Source organism: Geospiza fortis, unplaced genomic scaffold, assembly GCF_000277835.1.
Source record: "Geospiza fortis unplaced genomic scaffold, GeoFor_1.0 scaffold237, whole genome shotgun sequence".
Classification (NCBI taxonomy): domain Eukaryota; kingdom Metazoa; phylum Chordata; class Aves; order Passeriformes; family Thraupidae; genus Geospiza; species Geospiza fortis.
Window position 1 is genome coordinate 5,842,701 of NW_005054319.1, and position 26,972 is coordinate 5,869,672.

At 46.1% G+C, this 26,972-nt stretch overlaps 1 protein-coding gene across 1 annotated transcript in view; it reads right to left on the minus strand.

Moving 5' to 3' along the window:
* Positions 1-2,193: 2,193 nt before the first annotated feature.
* The window catches only part of LOC102039176 (multidrug resistance-associated protein 1), a 47,792-nt gene continuing 23,013 nt past the window's right edge, over positions 2,194-26,972 (minus strand). Inside the window, exons 13-31 of the mRNA XM_031056490.1 lie at positions 26,641-26,787; positions 26,185-26,272; positions 25,636-25,705; positions 24,666-24,792; positions 23,422-23,598; positions 22,288-22,455; positions 21,752-21,929; positions 18,151-18,235; positions 14,281-14,419; positions 13,151-13,358; positions 11,740-12,050; positions 10,246-10,445; positions 9,648-9,774; positions 9,192-9,293; positions 8,014-8,160; positions 6,975-7,133; positions 5,607-5,773; positions 4,852-5,046; positions 2,194-3,707 (exon numbers count right to left, since the gene is read on the minus strand). Of these exons, the coding sequence (XP_030912350.1) occupies positions 3,599-3,707; positions 4,852-5,046; positions 5,607-5,773; positions 6,975-7,133; positions 8,014-8,160; positions 9,192-9,293; positions 9,648-9,774; positions 10,246-10,445; positions 11,740-12,050; positions 13,151-13,358; positions 14,281-14,419; positions 18,151-18,235; positions 21,752-21,929; positions 22,288-22,455; positions 23,422-23,598; positions 24,666-24,792; positions 25,636-25,705; positions 26,185-26,272; positions 26,641-26,787 (2,904 nt within the window). The 3' untranslated portion in view covers positions 2,194-3,598. The remainder of the gene's footprint in view (positions 3,708-4,851; positions 5,047-5,606; positions 5,774-6,974; positions 7,134-8,013; positions 8,161-9,191; positions 9,294-9,647; positions 9,775-10,245; positions 10,446-11,739; positions 12,051-13,150; positions 13,359-14,280; positions 14,420-18,150; positions 18,236-21,751; positions 21,930-22,287; positions 22,456-23,421; positions 23,599-24,665; positions 24,793-25,635; positions 25,706-26,184; positions 26,273-26,640; positions 26,788-26,972) is intronic.

Here is a 26,972-nt window from a genome sequence, read left to right on the forward strand (position 1 = left end):
GCAGGACATGAAGAAAGCAGCAGGATCTCACCTGTTGACCTGATGGTTCATTCCTGGTTTTCCTCTTGAATGCAAGTTGACTCCTGTGTGTGCCACCCTGGTGCTGCAGAGCCTCTGGCATGGTCACCTGTCAGGTGTTGCTTTAACAAACCAAAACAGAAGCAAAAGCTTCCTGGGCTTCCCACAGTGTCTGTGGCCAGAGCTGTGCCCAAGTCTCTTCTCAGGAGTTGCAGGATGACAATGTGACAGTCCAATACACACTGCTCTTTACTGTGACTTTTGTTAAAGCACCCATTTTCTAAAGAGCTGAAATAAAAATAGAATCAAGTATTTAAATGAGTCACTTCAGTAAACTAGAGCAAATACAACACAGAAAGGGGCAGTGGGGAGGGGATGGGAGAGTTCCAGCTGCAAGAATCAGCCCAGACTGTCAAAACGCAGCAGTTCCTTCTCCAACAGCTGCTCAGTGGCTTCTGCACCCAAGTCAAGAACAGTTTAGAGTTTCTGCTGGACAAGTGCTCAAGATATGGAGATCCAGTGCCTGCTGCTGCTCATGTACCAGGAGAGAATTATTTTCCCTCTACTTTCTCCAGCTCTCGTACTTGAGGACACAGACAAAACAATTCCAAACCCAGATACAAGTTAAGAGCACTCCAAAGATTTATCAATGGATCTTCAAAATCAGGAGCATTTAGAAATACTGAGATAAAAGTTAGGTATTTTTCCTTTTCAACTAAAGCAAAGAGGAACAGAATTGCCCATGTTGCTGGGTAATTCTGAAACAGACATCTTATAACATTCCATAATCTCCAATATAAACATCTTTAAATGCTCATTTTCTGTTCCTAATGTAAAGAGGGAAGGCAACAGGAGACAATAATCAAAACATACTTTCACACTGGTAACCTTTGAAAGGGCACACTTTTGCTGTCAGCTAACCCAAAGTAAGAGCAAGCAGCTTTCACACATCAAGTCGTGCTGCAAAGGCAAAAGAAAAGCAATTCCCCAAATTACATATGAAAAATCCATCATGTTTCAGATGTGCTGGAGTCCCCAGGGCTCTGTCCAAGTACTGTGATGACTCTGGAGCTCAAGTCTCACAGAAGTTATCTGGAAGTTGGTTAAAGCAAAATATATAAAGGAGTTAACACTTGGAGATACCATGTAGGAGAGAAATGCTACCTTAAAAAATCCTTGTCCCATGATTCCAGGTTTAAAGCAATACTGAAACTGCTAAAGCCAGAAAATAAATCAAAATGTCATGCATTGATTTACACCAAGTTCAGGCCATACATGTACTGTGCAAGTCACACTCCCAGTGCCCAGATGGTCACAAGACACATAGGAATGCCAAGATGTTAAAGGTGTCAGTGACCCAAAGCACAGTTGTTGCTGTGCCACATCACTGTCACACTGCAAAAGGATCTTTGTGTGGGTCAGGACTGGGAACACTTACAGAAGTAGCTCTGTTCACACACATGAATTAGGGTGGTTTCTGCAGGTCTTCTGAAAATTCTGAGCTGTTTCTTTGGCAGAATCAGCTTTTCCAGATGTGAGAAATCTTCCATGTTGCAGTAAATAATGTCAGCCCAGATACATCAATGTGCACTGAAATCAGATACAGTGAATTCAACTGTACAGCAGCTCCTCTCCCTCTTCCTTGCCAGGAATGGGGTGGAAGGGGAGGATCACAAACTGTTCTGGAGGATGACTGTTCCCAAGCAGGAAAGGTGTCTCAGTGGCATTGACAGTTCCTCCCCTGGGTCTCTGCAGGGAGCTCCATCTCCACCTGAATGTACCACACCAGGCCAGCCCTTAGCACAGAGCCCCTGTGCTCTGCTCCTAAAAACCATGTGCTGCAAGCATCATCCCACCCTTCTGCCCACCACAGTGCTGCACCAGTGTCTGGGGATTTGAAAAACTGTAACTCACAGCTCATCCCCAAACTCCCCAGTCAGCCCCTGCTCGTTCCCTTTCCGCAGAGAGAACTCACACCAAGCTCAGGAGCTGTGGCAGACACAGCCCATGGACACCATGGGGGTGACAAAGGTCCTCAGCACTGGGGCTCCTGCTCTGCTGAGCCTTCATTATCACCTGATCAGTCTAAGCAGGACCACTAATTTCTACTTTCAAGGCAAAAAGCTGAACTGACAAAGCAAACCCTTTGTCGAACACAAGGCAAGAAATAACACGTTTTCTTTCAAACAATTTTTTACTGCAAGTTCTTTGCAAATATTTGCATTGTCATTACAAAAAATACCAAAGAAATTTTCAGTCTATTCAATTTCAGAGTGTCATAATTTACAAAAAAATAAATAGCTTTATTCTAATGACAACAATTGTCTAGTATTAAGGTCAGCAATATCAATCACAGAAGTCCACATTCTCAGTGCTGAGTATCTGGATCCATCTGACTTAGTTTGCTTTCTTCCAGCATTTTCCTTTAAAATAAGACTAATCAGAACATTAGAAAAGTAACTTTTTTCTTACCACAAAAAGCTGAAAATTCAACATAGATCTTGAAAACCAGACTCCGCTGCCATTTCAATTGTTAGACCCTTCCGACACAAAACTTTAAAAATGCTTTTTTTTTTTTTAAACAACTGCAACACAACATTTTCCCACAAAAATTTAAGAGTCAACAGCAGCAGCATGAAGGGCATGTTTCTTTGATATAAGGCTAATGGTCCTTGATGTGGCAGAGCTGCTATAAAAGCACAGAACTACCAAAGCCAAGGGTGTTACAATCAAGGTCACCCTGAGCCTGCAGCCTCTGCTCAGGCAAATCCTCCCTGCTCAGCCCTTCCCCACAGGTGTCACCAGCACTGGGCACCCCAGTGGGAATTCCTGAGGGAGCTGGGGGTAACATCAGCACACAGCAACACACCAGCTGCTGCACAATTTGGTTCTGGAGCAATTGCCATCCCAGACATGCTAAACACTGCTCTGAAGTTGACTGTGCTTTTTCACATCAGCACTGCTGACATGACAGTGAACTTGCTGCTCTATGCTGTAAACACATGAAAGCTTTAGGACAATGCATAAAGCATTAACCATGTACAGTAAATGCCATAAGGAGAAAGTCTGGCACACATTTTATTTCACAAGAAGAAAAATCTTTGGACTAGAGTACTTTATGCCACAAAATGTTCCAAGTGCATCCCACAATGGATGGCTCATGAAATGAGGAATCCACAAACAAGCAAATAACTAGCATTTGCAAAAATGTTTTCAACAAAAAAAAAAAGGAGGGAACTTCAGAACATAAAAGAGATGAGTAGAAAAAGCTTTTCTGAATTTCTCTGATAAATCACTCGGCCATACATCTGAGTGTATAATGACAGATTTCAGGCAAAAAATAGGAGTCTCTGAAGTGTCTTCCACAGTGTAGGAGCTTCTCCTAAAGGTGGCTAAAATCAATACTAAGGAGAAATAAAAAATAAGAAAAAAATTGCATCTTTATGTTGCTTCCACTGCCACGCTCTGGCTAACTTCACTGTGAAACTCAGCTGTGTGGTTCAGTCCAGCTCAGGGGAAGTTACAGTTCTCTAAATGTATCACCTCCCTCTTCCCCACAGTAAATAGCCAAGTTCAAGTGCTACACCAAGCCTGAATCTTTGGCCATGCTATAGAAAATGCCTTTTTCCTGAAGTAGTTGTTCTGGGGTACCACACTCCACCACTTCTCCTCTCTCCAGGACCAGAACTCTGTAAAACAAGGAGAGGGGAAAAAAAAGGAAAAATAGTCACAAGATCCAGAAAGCCAGTGAACATGGATATACGTGTACAGACAGAGACTGCAGCATAGCCATTATTTGCAAGTGCTGACAGTGTGAACAGGCTGAGGTGCTCACTGTCCCTCCCCAGCTCTCTGCAGATGGTCTGTGTGGTGATTGTTTATACAGCACATGGCCACCCAGCCATCTGCAGACACAGCACATGGTCACCCATCTCCTCCTGCACAGGAGGCTCTGAGTGCACTCTGAGCCAGCCAGAAGTGAGCTGGCAGCACTTCTTGTCAAGGTGTGAGGGCCTATAAGACCCTGCAAGACTTGAGGTAACCTTCCCTTAACACCCCTCCACACCAACTGCTGTTCACAGCTTCTGTGACAAACAAACGCATCCAGCCAGCACAAGGAAGTGCACCAGGTCAGCTGGAGTGTTCCAGCTCCCCCATGGATGGAAGCACTGCAGAGATGGTCACCAAGCCCTGGCAGGGGCTGCAGCCTGGTGTCACCACTGCCACTGCTGAGCTGGATGTTCCCTGCTGGCAGTGCTCCTCTCTCTGATCTGTCACTACTGACAGCACACAGGGCTACAAAGGTACACTGAAATGCTAGCAGTGCTCACTTTGCCATTCTGTGATAAAAGGGACAAGAGCCTAAAACTGCAATGTGAGACAACTTGGCCCTCAAGCCCACCTTAGGAAGGCAGCCAGCACGAGGGAGGCTCTATGAACTATAACCAGAAGTGAGGGAAAGTGGAACATCAAATGAACTTCAGAGGGCAGGATCTGCCCCTTGGGACTCCCTATGCTGTCTGTGCCTAAATTAGGGCAAGACCCAGGAACAGACTCCTGTCCTTGCCTCTCTCCCCTTCCCAGTTTGCCCAGGCAGGAGCAGCACACAGCAGTGTGACAGAGGGACCAGAGGAGCTCCCCAGGGCAAGCACTGCCACCACGAGCCAGAACACACACACACCCCAGCCCTCAAAACAGGGATTCCAGCAGCTCTGTAGCTGCAGAGGCAGCCAAAAAGGAACCAGTAAACACCCAGCTAACACAAAGATTGCCATTTAAGTGGAGCACAGTGCAGGTCACACAGTCGGCAAGGTAAGAGCAACACCACCTCACCTGGTGTAGTCCATGATTGTGTTCAGACGATGTGCTATAGTTAACACTGTACATTCTTCAAACTGAGACTTTATAGTGGACTGTATGAGCTTATCTGTCTCAAGATCAACAGCAGCTGTGGCTTCATCCAGAACCAGGATTTTGGACTTCCTGAGCAGAGCTCGTGCCAGGCACACCAGCTGGCGCTGCCCCACGCTGCACAGAGGGGATGGAGCATGGGGAGAAAAGTCAGAACAAGTTCAGAGCATTCATTGGTACTCATTTTGAAACCTGGCAATCCTTGTTCTAAAGATAAGTTGAATCTTACTATTTCCCTGAAGAATATCTGACAGCATCTGAAACTACACCCCCTCAAAGGAGGTCCTGGCAATGCAGTAGGAGCATACAAGTGGTTTCAGCATAACTGCATCAGTGCAGTGTTGAGGACTGGACTTCAAATGGTTTCTACAAACTCAACATCTAAAACCCTGATAAGGTGCAAATAGCAAGTGAACAGCTTCCTTAGAATAATGCTGCTGCTTAAATGCTTTCCAAGGCTGCCCAAGCTGCCTTGCACTCAAAGTATTTCTTAAAATTATTTCAAATTCCCAAACTCAAGAGCTGAAAACATGTTGAATAAAACCTAGTTGTCTGATTGCCTGGTCACACATTAAGAATTCTCCAGCTGCCTCCCCAGACTGTCACACAGGGCTGGGGCATTAGAACTTGCCCAAGCACACCCACGATTCATTCAGCACACACTTTCTTTGACCCACCTGAGGTTCTCACCACCCTCAGCACACTCATGATTCAGTTTATCAGGAAGGGATGATACAAAGTTCTTCAGGTGAGCCAATTCCAAAGACCTCCAAATGTCTTCATCAGAGTGTTGGTCAAAAGGATCAAGATTCATACGCAGAGAGCCAGAAAACAATACTGGATCCTGCTCATGGAGAGAGGAAACTGACAATGGGCACAGAACATGGCAAGGGCTCCACAAATATTTCTCAGATAACAAAAGGAAACAACATGTACAGATGTGGTTGCAAGCAAGCTAATATACTGAATTTAGGAGTGAGGGCTCATTTTTTTTTTCAAATAAAAAGTTATTCTCCCTCACTCTTATTCTTCTTGGGGGCCTGACCTCTTCCCTTTGCAGATTCTTGCAGTCCAGACCTTTCCATTAGTCAGTAAGTCAGTAACTCATGAATTCAGAAAAAAAAAAAACCAACAAAACAAACAAACCAAAACACCCAAACCCCAGCCAACTTTGTTTTTACTGGACCTCTAGGCTAAAATAGAGGCCCTCCCTGCTCAACCTTCTGTCAGCAGGGACTACCAGGTCAACTTTTCACTTCTTAGGGAATTAACCATCTGTAAGTATTTCAAAACTCTTCAGCTGCAGTATGAATGAAATTACTCTTTTTTTTTTTTTTTTTCTTTTCTTTTCTCTCAGTCAGGAAGAAATACTACTTTGGAGATATTGATGCAAAACAATCAAAAGGAGAGAGCAAAGTCCACCCCCAGATTTCCAAAAGAGGTGGTAGAGAAAACCTTTTACAGTGAGCTCACTTGTTTTTGCCAGTGTGCTGCAAGGGTAATTGAAAACATCACATTTTATCGTCTTACTTTGAATCAGAACAGGCAATAAAGGCTACACAGTAAGAACAAAAACACTTGAGACTAAATCCAATGCTCATAAAGCTGTATTTCCAAATGTTTAGGACTATGAAACCCCCAGCTGGCTGGGCCAGACTGGGATGGTTTCAGTGCCAGAACAGCACTGACAGCACTGTTCACTCTGCCCAGTTCACAAGGGGATCCCAAGCAGGTGCTCAGCTGGGATCAGCCCTTCCCACTCAGGCTGAGCTGTCTGTAGGCTGCAAGTGATCAGCTCCTGAATCCACAGGCCAAGGTTTTGCTGCACAACATGGCTCAGCCAAGTTCCTACTTGTTACCTGGCACAGGCAAACTGAAACCAGCCTAGGGAAAAAAGCCTGGTTTCAAGTCCATGAAAGGGCAAGCTGAAGTGACTGACTTTCATAGCACAGATCAGAGGAGGAATAACAATTTTCTCCTCAGTACTTTATGGAAGGAGCACTGCAAAGAGCAAAGTTTAGGTAGTGGCAGGATTTTGCACCTACCTGAGGGATGATGGTGATCTTGAACCTCAAGTCATGGAGCCCTATCTCGGCAATATTGATCCCATCAATAATAATTTCACCTTCAGCTGCTTCATTAATCCGAAACAAACCCAAAGTAAGTGAGGATTTTCCAGCTCCTGTTCTTCCAACTATTCCAATCTGTTGGGAAGAAATACAAGAACACCTTACTCTGGGAAAGAGTTAAGGCATTTCCGAGCATTTCCACCTGACACCAACACATTGTCATACTTTTGGGGTTATCCACACACCAAAGGCATTCAGTTTCACACTGTATGTTTTACTTCCCAGTTAGACTGAAGTCTTGATCAATTCTTTTCAAATATAAAAGATTGCTACTTTGGTTGGCTGGTACACCTCTGGCCATCTGTCCATTCTAACCACCTGGGGTAGCATTCTGCCCATATTTGTAGGTACAAAGTGTGCACTCAGGCGAAAACAAATGCCCAGTTGGCTACCACTAATAAGGAAGCTGGACAGTAGATCTCATAGCTACCTTTTATGCTGCTGTGCAAGACCACACTATTAATAGACATCAGAGAATCCACACAGGACTGGGCAAGGAAGCAGGAGGAGAAACACAGATCAGCTTGGCCAGATCCAGAGAATCTGCTCTCAAGTCCCATTTTCTCCTGCAGTCTCACCTTGCAACTTCTGCCTCACTAGATCAGGCTTCCCCCCTTGACTGTAGGCTATTTTCCTGAGATTATAATTAACTTAATCTCTCTGCAACCTACTCCTCTTTGCTTATGGCAAACAAATTAGCAAAATTCCCTGGGAAGGGACAGGACAGGATAAACCTCACCTCCCAATGAAACCAGGCCAAATGATACTTGGCAGCCCCACATAACTGATGCAGAACACACATTGCAAAGGCTCAGAACCCACAACATCTGCAGGGCTGATTCCACAGAAGCTTTTGTAGTTCTTAAGAGCCCCAGACACAGAACAGAACAGGGTTAAGGCTCTCAGGGTTAAGCTCTCTGTGAACTCAGCACCCTGCCATGGATCCAGGCATTACCTTTTCCCCCCCATTGATGGTGACATTGATGTTTTTCAGGACCAGGTCCAAGTCCTCGCGGTAGCGCAATCCGTAGCCCCGGAACTCCACCTTCCCCTCCTGGGGCCAGCTGCTGCCTGGGGCTGTCTGCTCAATGCTCCACTCAGCCTGCAAGAGGCACACAGACACCTCTGATCAGCTGCTGCAACCAGCACAGGCTCAGAGGACTCAGATTGCAATTAAGAAAAATCCTTCTTCAGGGATAATTTGCAAAAGAAGCTGTGATGAGGAGAGAAGTCTCAGGACAGATGAAATGGTGTGAGTAGCCAAGGGCTTGGCTGTCTCAAGTCCCACTTACTGGATAAACTTCTTGCCAATGGCAGAATCATGCAGGCAGCACACATTCAGACAAGCTGTCTGTACACTCCACCATGGCAAGGAAACCTCTGGGGCAGCCACAGGTGCAACTAGAAGCAGTTAGGCTGAGACTGTGCACTAAAACATCCATCAGCTGGTAAAAAGCTGCTGCCTCAGCCTCCCACAGGGGTGAGAAAGGAAAGAATACACTGCATTCACTGCCACTGCCAAATAAAAACACTTTTGCATGTATAAACACTGGTCTGCTACAGAACTTAAGACAGAAAAATCTAGGAAGGGTCTTCATAATGTTTGGTTGCAAAAATAGTGACCCAGGTCAGGTTCAAGTGACAGGCAAGGAACTCCATCACCATAAAGGGAACAACTGCACATTGAATAAACAATGTGATTTGGATCAAAACAAAAAAAAAACAAAACAACAACAAAAAAAAAAACCAAACAAAAACAAACCAAAAACAAAAAAAAAATAAGTAAAACCTTTTGATTCCCCACACTGAGTGCAAAAAGAGAAACACATAAAAACATTATGTTTGAAGTTTTAGGAAACCAAAACATTTGTGTTACCCTACTGCTTAGCCTTGAACATCAGAGCACATTTCCTAAATAGCACTGTGTAAATACCAGTGGGAACACCACAAAAGCACCAACAGGAGCTTGCCACTGAGACCCAGCCCCTCCCTGGCTGGGATCTGAGCTCTGAGCACAGCCCTGAGCTCTGTCCCCCCCTCAGCTCAAAGCCCACCCTCCAACCACTCAGGGGGCAGCTGAGACCTCAGAACAGGGCACTGGCTTCCACAAGGCTGGTGGAGAGCTCACTGTACCTCCTTCTCCATTTCAGAGTACTCTTTGACCCTTTCCACAGCAACGATGTTGGTTTCCAGCTCGGATGACATGCGAACCAGCCAGTTCAGGTACGCTGTGATCTGCAAGGGGGAAAGCAGTCAGAGAGCAGGTCACACTGAACAGGTTACCTGCAATAAATGAAAAATGTGGAACAACCAAAGCACTGCAATTTCATGGAATGCAAACCACAAGATCTTGGCTAATCAGTGCCGGACAGAAGGAAAGCCTAAATGCCTTTAAGATGCACAGGATGAGACACCTCAGCCACAGGGAAAGCAAAGAAGAAACTTCCCAGCATCTCCTCAGATACTATTTGTAATTATTATTTTCTATGTTCTTTATATTAGTTTTCTATCCAAAGCCCTATCAAGGCTGTGACTTTCTGATACAGTCTAACGATTCAGAGGTTTTGTTTTTAGGAGAGGCAAAATTACCTGCAGTGAGTAGGACACTGAGAGCCCAACCAGGCCTGCACTGAGTTTGTTGCGTGCGATCACTGCAAACAGTGCTGCAAACAGGACAATGCAGTTCCCCACGTACTCCAGACGCACTGCCAGCCACCTGCAAGGCACAAACACATCCTTCCAGTGCTTCACCCACAGAGATCAGAGATGTGGACAACAAATGGTCTGTTACACATCTTTTTTTTGTAAGATTAATAATATGGCATGTGTGTCCTGCTAGTGACACAAGCACTGCAAGATGTCTGAGGTTCTGCTTCAGCAGTGTGTGAATCTAGAGGCATCCAAAATTAACGAGTCTTTCAGGTGCATAAATTCCTCTCTTAACTACAACTACTTTCTGAATGTAGGGATCAATAAAACAAAACTTTAAAAATAATACAACCCAGAAGCAAGGTAGGAACTCTTGGAAAGGTGAGAGATTCAGTAGTAGTTTTCATTTCATCACAGAAGTTCGAACAGAACAGCTCTGAAACGGATTAATCCCCAGAGGCAAGCACGCCAAGAGCCGTGACAGGTAAGGAGCACAGATCCATGCCCTCCCCAGGTAACTCTGCAGCCCCAGTGGTACCTGTTAGCAACAATGCTGGGATAATAAGCCTTCTGGTTCTCGTCCACCTTGATGTCGTTCTGGCGGATGAAGCGTTTCTGCTCCTGGAAGGCGCGGATGACGCTGACCCCCAGCAGGGTCTCGTTGAAGTGCGAGTACACGGGCGAGCGGCTCACCGACTCCAGGCGCTTCAGCTGCCGCGACGTGGCCACATAAAACCTCTGCCAGTGAGAGCATCAGAGCTGTGGTCACTGTGGGAATGTGCCCCCTGCTCAGGGAGTGACAAAGCTATCCTTTGTCCCCTTAGAAAGGAAACAAGCCCAGAAGTTTCTCTCCTGGATTAGGTGAAAAAGCCACCTCATAGGACCTTGGGGACTTCACCTCAAACGTAAGGATAGCTAACTGGACAGGAGCCAAAAAGTCCTGCCTGGGCAATTTACTCGAAAAAGAAGAGAACAAACAAACTAATGGCTTTTACCAGGGGCAGGAGGTCCTCTTGCACCTGGATTGGTTTTTCTCTGTAAAGGGTTTCGTTATTTTGCCTTTTATTAAATCTTTCTGTTTCCAACACTGCCACAGAAGCCATCCTGCTGATTTTACACTTTTTAAGGTAGCTGAGCTACCTTGGGTGTGAAATAGATCTCCAAGAGCTTGAGACCTGCCTCAAGGAGACTCCTATTTCAGGTTACATCCAGATTGTGTCTGGAAAAACAAGGGGAGTCATGAACAGCTCCCTGCCATCTGGGCTGTTAGTGACAGAGATTCAACTTACACGTGGGAATACAGACCTTCTCCAGCACTTTCAGGCCTGAAGGACCATGACATACACTCTGCTGCCTTTAAACAACTGCCAATCAACCCATCTCATAGCAGAGCCATTTTCTCCTCTTTCTTTTTTCAGCAAATTTAGTTTAACAGTATAAAACACACATATTACCACTTTAAGGTTTACTAATGGAGCCAAAAGGATTTACAAATTCAAGAACCAAAGTCAAACCCCAGCTGCTTCTCTTCGTTCTGTGCTGGCTCTTCCAGTTTCTAGGAGTGAAGGCAGAGTGAAGCAAGCACCCCCTGCCCACACAGGACAAGAATGAATAAAAGGCTGTCATCCACTCTATTGCTCTGCAGACACCATTCTGATGAAACAGGCACAAGAACAATACACACACATATCCCTATAAAGGCTACTCTCATGTTTGGAAAGCAGTCTTGGAAAAGCCCACGTTTTCCATATTTGGGCTCTGAGCAACAAGCTGTGCAAAATTTGCCACAAAATCTAATGGCATTTTTATCAAGTAGGTATTATAGGATTACCCTCTGCACAGAAGTCATTTTACACTTGACAAAGGAAGGAAATGCTGTGCTAACATCAGATTATCAGTAAACCATGCAAAGCACAGTCAAGCATGACTCAAACCCAGCACATTAAAACCCTTCCTCACGCAGGGTAAGAACAGTCTCAAATAACAGAGGATGTGCCTGCTGGTCCTGGCTCCCCCAGGGAACACCCTTTACCTGCACGAACAGGTAGACAAGTCCCAGGGGTGGAATGATGACAGCAGCTATAGGTGTGGCCAGCAGGATGATGATACAAGCCCCAATGACACTGAAAGTGGAGCCCATGAACATCTTGATGATGGGTGGGATGGTGGAGTCGATGGTGTCGATCTCCTTGGAGAAACGGTTCACCAGGTTCCCGCTGGGAGTGCGCTCAAAGAAGCTCATGGGGGACCTGAGCACGTTGTGCAGCAGGTTGAGGTGCAGGTGGCGTGATGCAAAGATTCCTCCTATTGACACAACCATGGAGTAGCCAAACACAGCAATACCTAGGAAAGGAGACTCATTAACTGCTGCCGCCTGTCACACAAAGCATTTTCCTCATTTTGCCATCATTTAGCATTAGTATGTTCTCACTGTAGGACACAGAACAAAACACCACTGCTCTCAAGGTGAAAAAAGGGAAGTTTGTTTTCTGACTAACATTTATAGATTTCTAAAAGTGACAGTGGATTGGAGGGTGAAAGTGCCACCTCTCCAATCACACTGGACAAGCCAACAGTCCATCATATTTCTCTTGTTCCATAAAAGAATGCAAAACAGTAAGTTATTTACAGAAAGTGTGTGAGAAAGTTCGTTACAAGATTGTAAATATCAGAAGGCTTAGAAAATCTTTAAAAAATCAGGGCAACAGTGTGTCTCTATAATAATAATCCTGAGAACTTTGGTTCACTTCAGGTAGACTCAGCAAATATGTCAAGTAGTTAAAAAAAATAAAACAAGTGAAAACATCACATTTCTTTCATTGCTTCTCCATTACAAAAATTTGTTTAATATTTGAACACTTTCCCTGAGCAAAAAATCACTGAATTTGCATTTTTTTTTATTGTGGGATTTTCATGGCACTTCTGAAGTGGGGCACTTGGGGTGTTGGGGTCCATGGCAAACAAACTCCAAACCACAAAGAGGACACAAAACAAAACATCACTGAAGCAGCCTCCCCACAGTGCCCTGGGTGGAGCCACAGGCAGCCAGAGCAAACCCCAGCCAGGGCAGCTGAGCCAGGCTGGGGCTGCAGGGAGGCAGCACAGCCACAGCCTCCTGGGACAAACTGCCCTGCAGGGACAGCACAGGCTGCTGACAGGAAAGGAAGATTCTTCTCAGATCATATATTCTGTCAACAGTTCTGACTCATCAGCCAGCAAAACACTTCTCACTTTGAGAAATTTCATTTACAAATGAAAGGAAAAACACGTTTTGTAACTGAATAATTGTACAGGTTGGTTTGCTTGCTTTTTTTTTTTAATCCAAGTTTTTCATTTTTCTATGAAAACACACACTCAAATCCTTAGCAAAATGCTGCTACAGGCACCAAGAGCATTAGAAACACTGAAACAGGAAATCTCAAAATACACAAAACCAAGCAAACCTTGAGAAATTCCCAGTGCTCCATATACTCCCAGTCTGAGAGTTGTGTTCTGCTGTGTCCCATTGATAACAGGATCATCTGTCCATAAACTCAGCCAGTAGTTGGAAGACAAGGAGGCTATATGATTGCACATGAAGAGGAAAATGGCCAAGAAAGACATACAGAGTCCAATTGCTTTCATGTAGTCCCAGTACACTGATGCCTTTACCTGAAGAAAGAAGACAAAAAGAAATACTCATTTTGCAGCCAGGTTTCAAAACCAGCAACTCCCCCTTGTCCAACACCTATTTAAAGCCAGTGTCCCTCCATGAGGCCATGAAAACACAGCAGCTGCACTCCAGAGAGCCACAGCCTGGGAACACAGGCTGCAAAGCATTCTGTGGAGACATGCCAAACCCAACAGTGCCTCAGGGCAGGCACACATCATCCCTGCCCTGTCATCCCAGGGAAGGGAGGAGTAGGGAGGGACCTGCCTGAAGTACCACAGAGCATCAGCAGCAGAGCCAAAAACTTCACTGAGCAGTTCCAGTTTCTGGCTCTCTGTACCACAAGATTATAAAGCCTTCAAACCAACCCTTGCTCCACATGGCTTCTATCCTGTGATCTATCTTTAACCAACAGCAAGCAATCCAAGCTTGGATTCAAGCAACATTGCTAGGAGCTGTAGCTGCCTCTTTCCCAGGAACCTCAGTCTCAGGTTTCTCAAAAAGCCCTGGGTATCCTGGGATTAGACACTTATGTCTACAGTGGAAACTTGGCTTAAATTCATCTGAGTCAACAGCAGCTCCTCACTGAAGGGCAGTTTTCATTATGTCACCTAATTTGTCACAATCTCCCTCCAAGAAAGAGCTGCAAGGTTTTCATTCCTCCTCCTACACTTTGATGTGGTCAGGCCCATCATCTCACACAAGTTTTCTGTTGGCATTCTTCCTGCAGGCAAACACGGGGCTCAGGTTTGGGAGCAGAGGGCACAGCAACACTTCCATCAAGTATTACACAACAAGCAGCAAGCTCAAGAACTCACTCAGCCTGTCTCACAACAGTTATGTGGCCTTCAGAAGTTATTTTCTTCTGAAACAGATTTTTCCAAAACTGAAGAAGGGCACAGGAAGTGGGAACTGGAGCCTTACCCTCCCAGTCTTTGCTGTGTCAGCCTCTGTCAGTTTCCAGGAATTCTTCTCAGCAAGTGGCTTCTGCAGCTCTGCTGTGCTGCTCTGCAGCTGTGGCTTCCCAGTGTCTCTGCTGTACGTTGAAGAGTTACTGAGCTGCCTGTTTGAAGACATTTAATTTTTAATCTTACCTTGGCACAGGACAGGTGTTACCTCACATCTAGGCTTTCACATTCCACAGCTCCAAGCCAGTGGTTTACACTCCTACGGAGATGTTCTAACCCCACCACGGGGCCAGAGGTTCCTTGAGCCCCCCTTGTCCCCTCAGGGCACTGTCCCAACCCTCCCTGACAGCACTCAGTTCCCAAGTACCCATGTCCAGGTGCAAGTAACAGTCACCAGATAAACAAGTCTTGGTTGCACAATGACTCCAGAAAGAAAAGTGCTTTGTGACCATCAAGACCAGCCTTTCCAAACCCCACCATCGGCACAGCAGCTGCTGGAGTGTGAAAAGGGTACCCACATTCCCCTCAAAACAGGCCATTTAACTCCCAGGCACTCATCAGCTCCCAGAAATAGTGTCTCCAGAGCACCATAAGAACAGAGGCACTGTTAGAGCACTGTATGAATGAGGCATAGACCAGGAGATGGTTTGGAAAGGTGGAATCAGAGTGACTGCAAGCAGAATAGCAGCTGCATTAGGTCAGACTAAAGGTCCCCTTGGCACTTCATCCCATCTGACAGCAGTAAAATGCAGAAGGCCTTAGGAACACACACAAAAGCTGCACTAGCCAATAAAACACTCTCCCTTTTATGCAAGCCAAACCCACAATATCTTGCTACAACACAGGAGTTTCTTCCCCTGGAAAGAATATCATGAGAGCTGTGTGTGTGCACACACGAGTGTGCATCAGTGTGTGCCAGCTGCAGGGGCTGCAGCCCCAGGCTGTGTGTGTGCACACATGAGTGTGCATCAGTGTGTGCCAGCTGCAGGGGCTGCAGCCCCAGGCTGTGTGTGTGTGTGCACACATGAGTGTGCATCAGTGTGTGCCAGCTGCAGGGGCTGCAGCCCCAGGCTGTGTGTGTGTGTGCACACATGAGTGTGCATCAGTGTGTGCCAGCTGCAGGGGCTGCAGCCCCAGGCTGTGTGTGTGTGTGCACACATGAGTGTGCATCAGTGTGTGCCAGCTGCAGGGGCTGCAGCCCCAGGCTGTGTGTGTGTGTGCACACATGAGTGTGCATCAGTGTGTGCCAGCTGCAGGGGCTGCAGCCCCAGGCTGTGTGTGTGTGTGCACACATGAGTGTGCATCAGTGTGTGCCAGCTGCAGGGGCTGCAGCCCCAGGCTGTGTGTGTGTGTGCACACATGAGTGTGCATCAGTGTGTGCCAGCTGCAGGGGCTGCAGCCCCAGGCTGTGTGTGTGTGTGCACACATGAGTGTGCATCAGTGTGTGCCAGCTGCAGGGGCTGCAGCCCCAGGCTGTGTGTGTGTGTGCACACATGAGTGTGCATCAGTGTGTGCCAGCTGCAGGGGCTGCAGCCCCAGGCTGTGTGTGTGTGTGCACACATGAGTGTGCATCAGTGTGTGCCAGCTGCAGGGGCTGCAGCCCCAGGCTGTGTGTGTGTGTGCACACATGAGTGTGCATCAGTGTGTGCCAGCTGCAGGGGCTGCAGCCCCAGGCTGTGTGTGTGTGTGCACACATGAGTGTGCATCAGTGTGTGCCAGCTGCAGGGGCTGCAGCCCCAGGCTGTGTGTGTGTGTGCACACATGAGTGTGCATCAGTGTGTGCCAGCTGCAGGGGCTGCAGCCCCAGGCTGTGTGTGTGTGTGCACACATGAGTGTGCATCAGTGTGTGCCAGCTGCAGGGGCTGCAGCCCCAGGCTGTGTGTGTGTGTGCACACATGAGTGTGCATCAGTGTGTGCCAGCTGCAGGGGCTGCAGCCCCAGGCTGTGTGTGTGTGTGCACACATGAGTGTGCATCAGTGTGTGCCAGCTGCAGGGGCTGCAGCCCCAGGCTGTGTGTGTGTGTGCACACATGAGTGTGCATCAGTGTGTGCCAGCTGCAGGGGCTGCAGCCCCAGGCTGTGTGTGTGTGTGCACACATGAGTGTGCATCAGTGTGTGCCAGCTGCAGGGGCTGCAGCCCCAGGCTGTGTGTGTGTGTGCACACATGAGTGTGCATCAGTGTGTGCCAGCTGCAGGGGCTGCAGCCCCAGGCTGTGTGTGTGTGTGCACACATGAGTGTGCATCAGTGTGTGCCAGCTGCAGGGGCTGCAGCCCCAGGCTGTGTGTGTGTGTGCACACATGAGTGTGCATCAGTGTGTGCCAGCTGCAGGGGCTGCAGCCCCAGGCTGTGTGTGTGTGTGCACACATGAGTGTGCATCAGTGTGTGCCAGCTGCAGGGGCTGCAGCCCCAGGCTGTGTGTGTGTGTGCACACATGAGTGTGCATCAGTGTGTGCCAGCTGCAGGGGCTGCAGCCCCAGGCTGTGTGTGTGTGTGCACACATGAGTGTGCATCAGTGTGTGCCAGCTGCAGGGGCTGCAGCCCCAGGCTGTGTGTGTGTGTGCACACATGAGTGTGCATCAGTGTGTGCCAGCTGCAGGGGCTGCAGCCCCAGGCTGTGTGTGTGTGTGCACACATGAGTGTGCATCAGTGTGTGCCAGCTGCAGGGGCTGCAGCCCCAGGCTGTGTGTGTGTGTGCACACATGAGTGTGCATCAGTGTGTGCCAGCTGCAGGGGCTGCAGCCCCAGGCTGTGTGTGTGTGTGCACACATGAGTGTGCATCAGTGTGTGCCAGCTGCAGGGGCTGCAGCCCCAGGCTGTGTGTGTGTGTGCACACATGAGTGTGCATCAGTGTGTGCCAGCTGCAGGGGCTGCAGCCCCAGGCTGTGTGTGTGTGTGCACACATGAGTGTGCATCAGTGTGTGCCAGCTGCAGGGGCTGCAGCCCCAGGCTGTGTGTGTGTGTGCACACATGAGTGTGCATCAGTGTGTGCCAGCTGCAGGGGCTGCAGCCCCAGGCTGTGTGTGTGTGTGCACACATGAGTGTGCATCAGTGTGTGCCAGCTGCAGGGGCTGCAGCCCCAGGCTGTGTGTGTGTGTGCACACATGAGTGTGCATCAGTGTGTGCCAGCTGCAGGGGCTGCAGCCCCAGGCTGTGTGTGTGTGTGCACACATGAGTGTGCATCAGTGTGTGCCAGCTGCAGGGGCTGCAGCCCCAGGCTGTGTGTGTGTGTGCACACATGAGTGTGCATCAGTGTGTGCCAGCTGCAGGGGCTGCAGCCCCAGGCTGTGTGTGTGTGTGCACACATGAGTGTGCATCAGTGTGTGCCAGCTGCAGGGGCTGCAGCCCCAGGCTGTGTGTGTGTGTGCACACATGAGTGTGCATCAGTGTGTGCCAGCTGCAGGGGCTGCAGCCCCAGGCTGTGTGTGTGTGTGCACACATGAGTGTGCATCAGTCAGGGGCTGCCCCCAGGCTGTGTGTGTGTGTGCACATGAGTGTGCATCAGTGTGTGCCAGCTGCAGGGGCTGCAGCCCCAGGGGCTCCAATGCCACAGGAGCTGGGGCAGCTGCCAGGCACAGCAGGGACTGAGCCCAGCCCCTGCAGAGCTGCACCTTGCATGGACACACAGAATGGATCCCAGAGCAGACCTGGTCCTGCCCAGGCAGAGAGGGGCTCAGGAGGTGCTGCTGGGTTTGTGGGGTGTCAGGTGCCTGCTGGACCTGGAACCACAGAGCAGCAGCAGCTTTGCTTTCCTCAGGCTGCTGGATCCAGCAGGATAAACTTTCCCTCTAACAAACACCATCACCATCAAATTATTGTTCATCCCCATCTGAGTGACTGGATTGAATGGATGGGGGGCAAAAGGAAAAATAAAAATAAAACCACACACCTATGCATCAGCTTTCCAGGGGCTTCATTCACAAGGCCTCCATTTTCTATGGGCTTGCCTTCCTTTGCAGATGGACTGTTTGTATCTGAGAGGGTGAAAAAGTAAACATGAAAATGGGTTACCCAAAGAGACACAAGCATTTCATTTCAATCCTAACTGCCAGTTGCAGTCTTAACGTGCAAACAAAGCAGGGAGCACAAGTATTTACAGATAATAACAGAAAATTGACCAGGTGAACAAATCAGTTTAGTTCAATTCACAACAGGGTTAATTGCCAAGGCAGGGAACATTTATTATTCTAGCAAATGTAGGTCAGTAATAATGTAACATAATTATGAGGACATATTTTAAGTTCAAACATGGAATACCAAGTCACATGTGACCCACTCCATGGAAACAAACCCAACACTCCAGCCACTCCTTTTCAAACTACAGTTTCTACATAGTTAGTTATAAATTATTGTTATTTTAAAATGCAATGAGAAGATATTCTATAAATGATGAAGTGAAGTTGTAAGAACAGCAGCCATGTGCTGGTAACTTTGAGTCTTCCTACAAAGTTGAGCAAGAAGAAATGTGCAAAATCCTGGTGTTTTAGGCAACTGCAGGAATCAGAGGACTTTGAGCAAGAGATCTTTCCATGAGTTGTTATCCCACAACATCCTGCTTGTGCCAAGACGCAGCACACACAAGACAAGTGTCTAAAACACTCCAGAAAATGTCAGCTTGAAACAGTAACCTTTTCTGAGCAATTTAATTCAGTGTAGTAGAGTGCCATGAGTAAAACTAGGTTCAGAGATGTCAATTTTCCCTATAAAAAGCAAATGCCAGCCTCCTGTAAAGTTAGCTGTCAGTAAATGGAACTCTATTTTCACGTATGGAAGTTAATTTGGAATTTCCAACAAAGAGTTCTGTGTTTTTGAAGGATCTATGCATAGTTTATGCAAAGGTATTGACCTGAATAAACTCAAAAGATATTCAGGAAAATTTGTATAGATATAGAGTCTGATATTTTCATGTTTTTATACAAAAGCAAAATATATGCATGAAACAGATCATCCACACATTAAGTGTGGACTGCTTTCCTTTCTGTGTCTGGAAACTGAATATTGGTTCATTACTTTAAAAACCCAAAAATAAATAGTTCAGCATGGTCTTAAAAAGACAAAAAGCAGAAAATCTGAAAAAATTCAATTATTTACTTCTTATTTATGTGAATAAGATCAAACCTAGATGGGACTGCTGGTTATTTTAAGCCCTTGACAGCACTTGTTTTGAAAGGTTCCCATATGAAAACCAGCAAGCATTCCAGCAACATATTGCTTTAGAACATTGCTGAAGAAAACAAAACCACAAATAAACCATCCTCCCCCTAAAAGCTCAAATCTGATTTCATGTTGTAGGCTACGAAGGTTTCTTGCTTATACTGCATTTAGCTCCGAGAACAAAACAATGCTCAAGACTGCCACAGTAAGTCTGACCTGTGCACTCAGGGTATGAGCCCAGTAGTGAGGGTTCTGTTGAAAAAAACTACCCAGAAATTATAAAAGGGAACAGCTGTGAGCAGTGAATACACATCTGAGAACAAAAGGGACCCTCAGGGCTCAATCCTGAGTGATGCTTCGCTTGGTACACTCGCTACATTTCTAAGTCCAAGGTGCACCTATAAAACTAATTTAAAGTTTCCTCTTGGAAGTCTCTGAGACACAGAATTGCTGCTGCTGAGTTACCTACAAGCTGCCACACAGCAACTGCTGCAGCTCACACAACCAAGGACAGGCAAACCATGCAGATACCTCCTATGCACTGATAAAATTCTTCTAATAATGACTCAGGCTCTTGTAAATAAACTGCAGCTACTCATGTTACTCCAAGGCAAGCACTAATAGAAAGTCTACATGGCAAACAGTTACCTGTTTCCAGAGGTTGAATCGTTCCTTCTAATGAAGGATCTGACTCTAAAAGCACATATAATTAACTTTTTTCCAGAACACACTCTACCATTTTCAATCTTTACAACCTCACATCCAAGCAGAATAACCTAAACCACGAAACCCAAGGCAGAATCAAAGTTGCTGAAATGGACCTATTTTTAATCCCAAGCCACAAGCAGAGCTTTCCCACACAGAGAAGGAGCCCCATGAAGCTGAGGATGGCAAGGCAGCACACAGGCAGGGGGAACCCTCAGGAAGCCCAAAGGGAGAGGGAGGCTGGGAGGGACCAGAGCTGCAGCCAGACTCGGGCTGGCTGGGAGGAGAGGCTTTCCCAGCCCTGGAGCAGCAGATGTGTTCCTGCCAGAAAGCACCAACCCACTGTGTTCTCAGGCTGCCAGCACAGAGCTGCAGACACCAGGGAGCCTCCCTTGGAAAGTGGGAGTGCAGATACCCTCCAGCCAGCTCTGCCTGGCCCCATCTCACACTGCTGGGCTCCTCCAAGAGCCTGGGACTCCCAGCAGCAGTGACCTTTCACACATTCAGTAGACATGAATGCTATCCCTATGAATCAGACAAACAACGCCTCTACTCTTCACTTTTTACCACTGGCAGAAGATCACTTGACTAGAACTGATGAACAAATTCTCTGCAAATAGGCCAAGCCTGTGATAATCCCCTCCAGATCACCAGGGTGGCACTGAAGTTAGAAGTGCCTCTTATGAGAAAACTGCAGAGAATCATGGCAAAAGTTAAAGCACTGGCTCACTTTCCAAAAGAAGGTTCAGTAATTAAAAGGAAAAATAAAGTAATTTAGTTTAATGAAAAGGATTTCAAAACCTACTTTTCCACATTTGAAAATGGGAGGAGACAAAGACTAAAAGAACAAGGCTATTAAATGAGGCAAATCTTCACATTAAAGTTAACTGCCTAGGGAAGCACAGAGAAAGTTAATTTGCTATGAATTTCACATAGGCTGAAGACTGCAACAAGTGTGACTGTGCCTCAAGTAGCTGCAGAAGCACCTACAGAAAACACCCAGAAGTTAACCTGCTCCCAAACTCGTGTCACCACTTCACCCCAGCCAGCAGACTGCAGGCACCCCTGGCACCTCCCAGCACGAGTGTCAGGAAATCAGCACAGGCAAGCCATGAAGAAAACAGGCTGGAGGCAAAGACTAAGTTCCCCTATTAAAATCCAATACTGTAACTGTCTGTAGATAAAAGAAAAATAAATCTGAAGTGTATTCCCGTACCAGTGCAGCTCTACAGCTGTTCTGTAAAGCAGGAGTCAAGGACAGCAGCTAGAACATTGAGCTGCTTCCTCCTCCTCCCCATGCCCAAAGGAATCAGTTGCATAAAGAAGACACATATTATCAGGAACAGGAAGGGTGTATAAACCCCAGCTGGCCTTTTGCAGTCTCACTACCATCTGAATTTTGCACTGAAAGGAAATTTTATTACAGATCTGTTACACATTTTCCTGATTTTAGGAAAGAATGTGTGTTTAACCTCACAACCTTCAACACCCTCAAGAAATAAGCACCTCTACCTATATAGGCAATCACAAGAAATAGTAATTTAACTTTCCTATCAGTACTGCTGTTTTTCCTGTAACAGGACTCCCTTATTAACATGACAGACAGCAAGGGAGTTTATTAGTGAGCTTACCACTGTTCTCCATGGTTTGTTCAGCATTAGCATATGTACGAAGAAACTCAGCAAAAGCCCCATCTTGCTCCAGCAGCTCCTGGTAAGAGCCCATCTCAGAGATTTCTCCATCAGTCATTACCAGAATTGTATCCATCTGAGGCAGGTAGTTGATTGCATGGGTTACCAAAACCCGGGTCTAAAAGGCAAAGGAAAAATAAAGGGGTTCTGTAATCTCAGATTAGTGAATACCCTGGTTGGACTACTGCTGTTTACTGCTTGAATTCTGTGCATAATAGAACAGTAATGAGGGACAGGCATGCAGAATTTTAAGAGAACATTGTCTTGATTTTTCCATCAAATATTTTTGAAATACAGAAACCAAAGTACCTTTAACTACAAAAATGTCAGTGCTTTATAAAAGTCCTCTAAAATTGCAGAAGGAGCCTTTCATTTTTCAGCTGTTAGAAACAGAAATCTAAATGTGCAACTTGACAAACTTGGAATCATTTGAACTCAGCCAAGAAAAAGCATTCTCTAGAGACACTATAACATACTTTATTTTTCAGGATTCCTTTTGGTCCAATAACTTTTTCAAAAATATGTTTCCCAACGTGAGCATCAACAGCTGATAAAGGGTCATCCAGTAAATAGACATCTGCATTGCAGTAAACTGCCCGAGCAAGACTGACTCGCTGCTTCTGTCCTCCAGACAAATTCACCCCCTGAGGAAACAAGAAAACAGGAGCCTTTATTTACAGCTCAAAGAAGATGTCTTGCTACAGTTTATGAAAGACACAAGTCACAGGTGGTTTATTTAAATCAGAGGAAATTCAACATTGCATGAAACAGATCCCCACAAATAATTTCACTACCACAATAGCATAAGCAATCAGTCACAATCCTCTTGCAGAGAAGGACATTTCTGTTCTCACTGTCAGTGAAGGGCTAGCCAAACCAAAAAATGTTTGCTAGTCCTGAAAAGCAATTAACCCTGACTGGCCTGCTCAGCTTTGTACATTCAGAGCTGCTTTTCTTCTCAGCTGCATTTCTGCGCTGCCTGTAAGAAACAAACTCTGCTCCCACTGCACACTGTGACTGGGCTGCTGACCACCAAGAGAAAGCTGCACCTTTGCTGCACGTGGGGCTGTCAGCTCTGTGCCCAGCTGGGAGAACAGAGCAGCAGCTCAGAGAGCCCCCAGCAGCCACAGCCCCTGGCACAGGGACAGCAGCTCCTGCTCCACAGCTCTGCACCATCTATGCACATTTCCAAAGCCCACACCAGGCTTGCTCTGGTAACCAAGGGCCAGATTTTGGGTGATGGCTGTTTTTGTGGATTGTGATTTGGATTTTTTGGAGGAGCATTTGCTTGTTTTGAACAAAACGGAAGTGTTCAGAAGATTTTTCTCTTCTTGTTTCTGCATATTTTTCTGCTCTATAACCGTGGCAACTTAAAAACAATTAAAAACTGTCACTACAAGATGGTTTTATATTTGTGACTGAGCACAGGTTTCCTCCCCTTTCAGGCTTAAGGAGAGGAAAACACACTGTTCAAATCTGCCTCTAATTCTAGAGGATTCCTGCTTAAAAGTTTTAAAATTCAATACAACTTTGAGATAAAGTAAAATAAGAGTCACACAGCCTTAACTACAAGCAATAGCACTGTTATGGTGGAGTGGGCACTGAAATACCTTTTCTCCAATTTCTGTTTTGTCTCCTGAAGGAAGAATCTCTATATCAGGCAGCAGGGCACAAGCCTCAATCACACGTTTGTACCGGCTCTCACTGAGCTCCCTCCCGAAGATAATGTTATCTTCCAGAGTTGCATTTTGGACCCAGGCTTGCTGAGGAACGTAGGCTACAGAGCCCTGCAAGAAAAATTAAGTTCAGTACTTTAGACGAAGAGTCTGCACAGAGAGTCAAGGCACAGCAGGGCTTTGTGAGGCAGGCGGTGCTAATCACCCCACAAATTACCTACGGTCATTTCTAAACAAAGCCTTTCTTGGGCTCCAGCCTCCTCCAAAATGTTATTTTTATAATCCTCTCTACAAGTGAATGTAACAAAGTGCACTGGTGGAAAATAAAGGGCTTCAAACAAAATATGATTAACATAAACCTGGAGGAAACATTTGTTTAGAGGACGTTTGCACAATCGCTGCATGTCAAAAGTCATTACTTCTTTCATATAATTATAAATTATGTTCTGCACAAAGAGTTTAATCTGGAATGCAAGTGTTTAACAAATGCACCCCTGCCAAGAGATTTCTGCAGAAAGCAGAGGAAGTGGTTTTCATATAAAAGTCACTTCAAAGGAGGAGACTGAGATAAAGCAGGGTATTTTGCTTTGAGTATCAGCTCTGTCTTCTTTTTCTGCACTCATAATTCGTGACTCAGATCTCAACTAGTTTATTTTTCCACAACAATTCTGAAGGTGGCCAAACCTACAGACTTTTAAATGCAACAGATTTGTTTTGTTCTTAAAGTAATTTTATTTCCAGGTCATTTTTTCTCTGTTAGCTGTGTGCAGCTCTGATGTCTAAGAAAGAACAAACTGCAACACAGCTTTTCCACGTTCAGGTGTCTGGGCGCAGCCTCTCCTTGCAATTCTCTGATGTCTGAGAAGGCAGAACCCAACACTGCTCTTCCTCAGAGAATATGTAACAGGGTCTCCCCATCCCATACCCAGACTCACCAGAACACTCATCTCTGAGTGCTCCACTGTTTTATTTGGCTAAATCTGACACCAACAGATTTGGATGCTGTTGGGTAAATGACACAGAGTGCAGGCTAAGGCATATATGGCATATATGGTTTGCCAGGAAAGCAGAAGGCTAAAAAGTGCATTCATTTGAAAGGCTGTCTCTTCCCTCCTCACACCACTTGGAAATCTAGAATCCCTCTGGGATAGCTGAACAACTCTGCAGACGTGTCACACCTTGACAACCACGTAGCCTTCCTTTTTGTCCATCTCCCCCAGCAATGCAGACAGCAGTGAGGACTTTCCACAGCCAACTTGACCAACAACAGCCACCAAAGAGCCTTCAGGAACAGTGAAATTAATGCTGAAATAAAGTGCACACAATTCAGCCTTGCTTGCTGGCACACCCCAGTAGTTAAACAGTCAACTGAGCAGCCCATTAAAAACACAAACCACCAGGTGCTTTGTGAACACCCTCTGCAAACACTGACTCAGCACTGAAACTGTAACTGCTTGAAAACCCAAACCTCTCAGAAAGCACCTAACTCACCTCAAACTTAGAATACAGAACATAATCTTAATATGTAATTAGTCAAAAGGGAAGAAAATAGGAAGGAAAAAAGCACTGTGACCCAATATTGCCAAGATTTCTCTCAAGTGTCCTATGAACACAAATGTAAATAGAGCATATTTTTGTCCCAAAGAATTTGCCATTTAAGGCCCAAGTGAAAGCAGCCAAAGTTAAGGAAGGGAGCAGGGCACAGGGCAGACACAGCCTGTGGCTGTATCACTGTTTGCTTTCTGCGGCCCAGGATCAGGGACAGCAGAGTGCCGTGAGAATCAGCAGTGAAATGGAGCCTGAGGACACCCAAACAGGAGGGAGCAGAGCTGACAGAGGGGCTGAGCTGGCTGCACCCTCTAGATGGAGCTCAGCCCATCGGCAGCACTCAGCCAGAGCTCAAATCCCCTGCAGTTCTCTCTTCTTGATCTCTACCTCTCCTGCTACCTCCCTTCATATATTCTATAAATGCAATAAACTGAAAATCCCTTCAGTTCATAAAGCCCCAATTAAAAAAATAGAACTGTTGTTATTTGCTCTCTTTCTTCATGGCAACAAACTCTTCTCCATATGTACTTTAAAATTCAAATACAGATCATCTATGGTGCAGCAAGATTATGGAATGGAATAAAGAGCACCAATCTTTACCTGTTCAGCAAAGGAGGATCAGTTTTGGCCCAGCTAAACGTTGCATTCTTCACAACAATGCATCCTTCAGCTGCAAAGAGAAAACTCGTATCTATAAAAGTACCAATGCAAGCAGCTAAACTGCACACTCACAATCCAAAGTCAATCCAAACACACATGGGCAGAGGTATAAAGTTACTTTTTCAGAAGAACAACAACCCACTGCTTGCCAAAAACTTGTGTTCTGCTTTTACTGAATTTGGCAAGACAGCAGAGATCCCAAGGTTACCCTCACTCAGGAACCAGGAGGTACATGAACATAGCTACCCAGAGATACCAGCTAATTCTGCTGCATCTCCAGCACTGCCAAGTCAGTTGTGGAGAGGAAAGAAACTATCTGAGAAAGAAGAAGAACCTGTACATCATTTTCACTTTACAAACTCTCTTCTCTGTTTTCTGTCTCAAATTTATCAGCAAAACCCACAAAAAATGCAGTAAATTTGTTTTAGAAAGCAAAAGAAACCACCCAAAACCTGCACACACTGATTTGCAACAGACAAAGAAACTCACCCTCTTTGATGGGACCCCTGACTATGCTGTCTGGATCTAACTCCTCATGGGACAGGAACACCCTGAGGCGCTTCAGGGAGACACTGGCCTGTGTGGAAAAAGGATACAAAACTCTTTATACTCTGCTTATTACCTTCATGTGCTCACTGTTTCGTGCCACATACACATTATATCATTATTATGCACTCCCAATCCTCCTTAAATCCACTGCATAGTTGCTTGGATAGCCAAACTTTCACTTCCCAACCCACAAGAAACGTGGGTGATGGAAGGAACACCTTTCCACCACAACTGGGATTATTTCACCAGCACAGCACTTAACTCACAGGAACTGCAAGGTCCCTTCCAGAGGCGGCCACATTTCCCCTGTGGTCATTCTCCAAGCTGGGGGATGTAATCTTTCCACCCAGGGCCTCCTCCTGCACACAGAACACCTGTTAATGACTGAAATCTTACTTCTACTATGTTGCTGATGACCAGAGGGAGCATGTTCAGTGGGAACCTGAGGATGTTGAATAATGCCAGGGAAACAAAGGCCTTCTGAGCATCCAAGATGTTGTTCTTGTCTATGGTGACATACACAGCAAACGTGGACAGGGCCACCTGAAACCAAGGGCAAAGGCTGCAGTGAGGGTCATGTCTTAAAGCCACCAGGTCAGGAGCACAGTGTGACAACTGTAATCAGACTATAAATCAAAGAAAGAGCAATGCTCTGATAACTTTTTGTTCCTGACAACACTTTTTGCAAAACAAACACATGATTTAAACCTGCTGTCGTAAGAAGTTGA